Source organism: Etheostoma spectabile, chromosome 22 (assembly GCF_008692095.1).
Source record: "Etheostoma spectabile isolate EspeVRDwgs_2016 chromosome 22, UIUC_Espe_1.0, whole genome shotgun sequence".
In the NCBI taxonomy this organism is placed as follows: Eukaryota; Metazoa; Chordata; class Actinopteri; order Perciformes; family Percidae; genus Etheostoma; species Etheostoma spectabile.
Window position 1 is genome coordinate 19,854,154 of NC_045754.1, and position 5,920 is coordinate 19,860,073.

At 40.0% G+C, this 5,920-nt stretch overlaps 2 protein-coding genes and 1 long non-coding RNA gene across 5 annotated transcripts in view; 2 read left to right on the plus strand and 1 right to left on the minus strand.

Moving 5' to 3' along the window:
- The window catches only part of LOC116672233 (leukocyte elastase inhibitor-like), a gene marked incomplete at both ends in the record, with an annotated part of 7,333 nt that extends 6,565 nt beyond the window's left edge, over window positions 1-768 (minus strand). Inside the window, 1 exon segment of the mRNA XM_032503936.1 lies at window positions 664-768. Coding sequence (XP_032359827.1) covers window positions 664-768 — 105 coding nt within the window.
- The window catches only part of LOC116672235 (uncharacterized), a 21,782-nt gene that overhangs the window by 5,948 nt on the left and 9,914 nt on the right, over window positions 1-5,920 (plus strand). Inside the window, exon 2 of the long non-coding RNA XR_004327502.1 lies at window positions 3,893-3,897. This is a non-coding gene — a long non-coding RNA (uncharacterized LOC116672235). The remainder of the gene's footprint in view (window positions 1-3,892; window positions 3,898-5,920) is intronic.
- Window positions 3,707-5,920, plus strand: part of snx16 (sorting nexin 16) — an 11,440-nt gene continuing 9,226 nt past the window's right edge. For all 3 annotated transcript variants that reach the window (XM_032503939.1, XM_032503938.1, XM_032503937.1), the window contains exons 1-2: window positions 3,707-3,887; window positions 5,282-5,702. In XM_032503939.1, coding sequence (XP_032359830.1) covers window positions 5,316-5,702 — 387 coding nt within the window. In that variant the 5' untranslated portion in view covers window positions 3,707-3,887; window positions 5,282-5,315. The remainder of the gene's footprint in view (window positions 3,888-5,281; window positions 5,703-5,920) is intronic.

Genomic DNA, 5,920 nt, shown 5'->3' on the forward strand with positions numbered 1-5,920 from the left:
TTTCCCCACTGTGGGACAAATAAAGGTTTTTCTTACCTTATCTTATCTTATAACATAGCAGAAAATGGAAATACTCAACTAAAGTACCCCAAAAATTGTAATTCACTGTAGCACTTGAGTAAATCTACTAAAACTACATTTCATCACTTAAATTAACATAAGAAAGGACTATAACATTCCCATTTTGGCTTTCTTGTGTTCCACCTTTCTTGGAATTGAACTAGTCATCTTGCTGTAATCCAGGGCAGAACAGAACAGATCCTCTCCTGATGACGCAGGGAGACAGAATGAATAGTAATGCACATGTTTGGGCACTTTCTCCTGGCATGCCTCACTCTGCCAGACAGGTAGGTCAAAGTTTTCCCAGTGGAAATATGGACTAAAACCCAACAACAAATAATTTACTCATGTAATTTAAAATGACTGAGATGCCTTTCCTTTCATTACAGTGAGAAAAACTAAGAATACCCGTGCACAAAAAAACATACCCGCACATTTCTCTTGATGCAATAATTAAGTTGCGAAATTCCAACACCGTGACGAACATCTGACATGCAATAACTTTTGAATGCGTGCCAGTACAAACACTTTCCAATGGGTGTGCTTACATGACAACTGTAACTTTTTAACTGTTTATTTTCTGTTTGTGTGTGTGTGTTATACCTCTGACATCTGGGTGGCTGTGTTGCCTCGGGCCCCCAGCATCACCATAGCCAGGGCTGAAGAGATGCTGAAAGGGGAGTAGAAGATGTTTGCCGTCTTGTCGTCCTCACTCAGCTTTTTAAACAAAGCCAGAGAGAAGGTGGAGTTGGCCTTGGCTGTCTTGGATGGGGTTGACGCCTTCATTGTGCCTGATACAGAGCATTATTCATCACGTTATAAACTGTAGCATGCATTTCTATCTGAAAAGTTGCACTCTCCTGTTTTGACAAGATATGTTTCATTGACTATGTAAAACACAACGAGCTTTTTAAGTAAAAAGTAGAGGAAGCTCCTTAATTCATTGGCAGTGTACTCTCCTTTCTCCCGAATTTTGTAGACCAATCTCCAGTCCTAATTTGTCATAATCTTTGCACTCACCGTTTCATGTACATCTAAATCAATTTAGATTCTTAACCAAAAATGAAATGTCACCAAACTCAGTAGAATCACAGATATTGCTCGTCCCTACTCGACCACTGTTGCCTTTGGAAACCAGGTGAAAAGGGCATCAATCAAGAATTGGTTCTTGCCTGGTTGACCCATGTTATATTTTACTATCACCCTTCTAACCTTAAACCATCAAAATCAAATACAGATCCTGTACTTACTGACAGAGACTCTTCTTCACGGAACCAAGTGATCTGCAATGATTCAGTTAAATGATTCAGACGTGTTGTGTTTGAGCCACCTCTGTGTGATTGTACAGTCTGACACACCCAAGCTCAAGAAAGTCTTACTGCACCCTGAGAAATTATGTAGAAACCACACCCATCAGTGAAAGACACACCCATTATTATGCATTGGGTGCATGTTTTGTGTCAAAGGGTGTGCTTAGTAAGACTCTGCTAACCACAGATACCCCACATAATAAAAGGCTATTTCAATGCAGATTTAGATTTAATTATTTGAATAACTCTGGAAAGGTAAAGTAAACTTGAGATGCTGACTACATCTGGATATTATTTGCCATCAATGACAAAGATCTGTGGGTCATTTTTTTCCAACTGCAGTTCTTCAGAAGACAGATGCAACATGACCAACCATGCATGGAGACAATTACTAAATAACATATTTAAAGACATTTTCATAGTCATACAATGTGTGGTCACTAATTGCCCTGCTGCTCCCAAAATATACGGCTTGCACCAACTATTATATGAATGCTTAATTTTGTGTATGTGCACGCAAAAGGTTTGTGGTTTTAGTGTTTGTATTTTGTCGTCTTAGATGCATCAATGCATCAATCAAATGGGGCAGAGAGGACAATACACATACACATACATACATACATACATACATACATACATACATACATACATACATACATGCATGCATACAGACATGCATGCATGCATACAGACATACATGCAGACATGCATACAGACATACAGACAGACATGCAAACAGACATACATACATTCATACAGTACACATACAGACATACATGCATACATGCATACATGCATACAGACATACATGCATACATGCATACAGACATACATGCAGACATGCATACAGACATACATGCATACACGCATACAGACATACAGACATACATGCAGACATGCATACAGACATACAGACATACATGCATACATGCATACATGCATACAGACATACAGACATACATGCATACATGCATACAGACATACATGCATACATGCATACATGCATACAGACATACATACATTCATACAGTACACATACAGACATACAGACATACATACAGGCACACCTGGACTTAAATTCACACCTGGTCACTTAATCACTTTAACACTGGACTCAACAATGTCACTTTAATAATAACTTATGGTCTTTTCTTTGTTTACTTGACGAATGTTCTTATTGTTCTTATTTTTATTGGTTTCTTTTTTTGTTGTCTTTATACTGTCTTTATCAATTTTTTATTTCTTTGTTCTTGCTAAAACTGCTGCTGGAACTTTCAATTTCCTTGCGGGAGTCATCCCAAAAGGATCAATAAAGAGAAGTCCAAGTCTAAGTCTAAGTCTAATGCAAAGGTTTCTGTTTAAAAAAAGTAGCCTAACCTAATCTTCCATGCTAAATGATTTAGTTTGAGAGCCACTGCTTTCTCAACTGCCAATATTGTTGCCATTAGATAGGCTAACAACCGATTCTAATTTGAATCATTTATATGCTTTAACTTTCTTTTGAAATATGCTTTTTCAACTAGGGAGTTAATTTGGTTTTAGGGGGAAACAGTGATGGAGATGAACATTAGGGATATTGCAAGTTGGGTCAAGCTGGATTTTTCATTCAAGTGTCCAGGCAACTATATTTTTTTACTGTAGACCTATGCTAATAGGAACGAAAAAGACATGAGCATGTGCGAAGGTTACAATATAACAAACATTTTCATTTGCTGCAGAATTACATTAAAGTGCTATTTATTCTCAATAAACTGATTCGCAAGGCCAATGACGTCGTGGGGGGGGATCTGGACTCTCTGTCGGGTGTGTCAGAGAGGAGGACGCTGTCCAAACTACATGCCATCTTGGACAATGTCTCACACCCACTCCATGGCTTGCTGCTCAATCACAGGAGCACTTTCAGTGATAGACTCATTCTCCCAAAATGCACCACAGAGCGCCACAGGAAGTCATTCCTGCCTGTGGCCATCAAACTTTATAACTCCTCCTTCTAAGTGTCTGACACACAGACACTTAGAGAGGTTGAAACTGGACAATATTGTCTGTTTTGTGCAATAACACTGGCTTGTAATGTGTGCAATACTCAACTCCTACTATTATTAATATTATTATTAGTTTTCACCATTGCAACACCTTAATTATGTTATTTATGTAAATACTGTATCATAATATACCTTTAACTATGTAAATATCCAGACTCCTTATATTTCTTTATTTCTTTATTTATATTTCTTATCTTTCTAATATCTGAGCAACTGTAACACAGAGTTTTCCTTCGGGGATCAATAAAGTATCTCTGATTCTGATTCTGATTTAATATTATGAAGGCTGTGTTACAGCGCCCTCATCTGGCTATCTTAAAACACTGCACCTGTCGTGGTCTGAATTCAACCGAGCTAACATGGACAGGGCACAGGAGGATATGGTGCATTCGATTTACGACAGGACAATCAAACACCGGGCTTTATGTGTATATTAAATTTATTTTCTGAAGGGGACAGATACTTGCCTCCTACGGTAAGCGAAAGTCGTTGTCATCGTGCGTCTTCTTAGCTTTGGCCGCCTGTCCTAGCTTGCTAACCCTAGCTAACGTAAAGGTAACGCAACCTTAGCTATCTTTCAGGGGTGTGGAGGAAAGCGTTGCCCTGTTTATTATTGACAACATAAAGCTACCTAAAACAAAAATTAGACCTTAAAAAAACATTTAGGAATTGCTACTCGATTCGGCATGCATCTTATCTTAAAAGCAGCTCTCATTTTAACAATATTTTAGATAACAGTTAGCTCAACGTTAGCGTTACTTTGTTCCGAGTGGCGTAACGTTGTAACGTTAGCTAGCTGTTGCAGTGACTGAAATTATTACTTTTGGAATGTGGTTTAACATTAGCGTTACTACATTTTGTAAATGGTGTTGGTACTGTTCAGTAAAAGGAAGTCATCTTTTGCAGTTAGCTGGGTAAGCGTGCGTGCTTGTAAACTTCACTTACCAAAGGCTAGCTAGCTAGCTAGTAGCTACACCATTAACGTTAACAGTTTGACTTAGCTAAGTTAGCTAGCTAAAGCGTGACCAACGTGACATGAAAGTATAACGTTAGTTAAAGTAGGCAGCCAGCGTTTTGTTGCCACGCTGGCTCTTGTCCCACCTCTTTCGTCATGTTTCTTAAGCGCACCAAAATAGCTGCAGTCAAGAGACCGAGCAGCATAAGCAGCAAATATCATCACTGTCATTATGTTGACTGTCTATATATACCGGTTCATTCTTGTTCTTCTTTATTGTTTCCATTAGTTTTTCTTTTGTCCTTGACATTGGCATGTGTATTACCAGTAAGTAATTAGTGTTTTCATTTGTAGTCATACAGAGACAAAGGGCTGTCCTCTCTAAGCTCCACTAATACTGAATTAATGTGAACCCGTTTGACAGGTAGCTGCCAGTCTCTCAGTCTGAGCAGAAACCTCTTTCAGGCCCTACTCTTCCATAAAAACCAACATGCAGGTTCCTCTACCTTTTTATCTCAAACCAAAGATTCCTGGCGTGTTCCTGTTTGCATTACTGGAAAGGGTCTGGCTTCTAATGGAACAAGTGGATATAACCTAATCAATTGACAGGATGATCTGACACACTAATCATCTACGGAAGTTCAAAGGCTTTTTCCATCATGAATTATTCACATAATGCACAAATCTATAAATTATGAATGGCATGTGGCTCATGTCAAAAATTCATCTGCCCTCACAGTCTGGTACCCTTATTTCAGTATAACGTATGCTGACAGATTCTGCTCAATTGTGTAAGTTTAAGGGAAATCTGAGGGTCCAACTTGTTCAGCCTGTATTTACGAAGCTTACAGTCAATATTGATGATGGTAAATACAATGAACATAACAATTTATTCTTTTCTTTTTTTTGTACAGGGTGCTCAGGGGCAGGAGCATAAAGCTCAGGAAGATGGCATCACCCTTTGTGCCTGTCCCGGTGCCGATGGACAGAGCCTTGTCAGGAGGTAGCACCAAGCTCAGGCGGCCACAGCGTGCTTCATCACTAGGCAGCGTCTCGAGCTTCTCCACCGGGCAGGACCATGGAAGAGGATGTGGAGGATTAGGTACCCAGCGTCAGTCCCGCTGCGTGGACAGAGGCAGCCGGAGCAGGACTCCACCACCCCCCCAGAGCCCTGTGACCCGGGCCAGAGTGAACGGGTCTCTGGAGCCCTCCATAGAGTACTCTAGCTGTCCCCGCTCCATATCAGATCCTGCTGGGAGCCAGCAAGGCGAGGACAGGCCTATTACCCCCACTGTGCTGGGATATGAAGTCATGGAGGAGAGAGCCAAGTTCACGGTATGAAACCAGGAAATAGACTCGTCCAAGTTTACTGTGTATCCTTGACTTTTGCCAGATTTCACTCATTTAGTTGCCTTGGGCTTACTTTGTGTTGATGGAATTTTAAACTCCGGTCAATTTATGAGGACTATGGTTAACCTTTGCAGGGTAAATCCAGATAGCTAGCTAAACTATCTGTCTAGTCTGAGTTTTCTGTTGCATGACTAAAACAACTT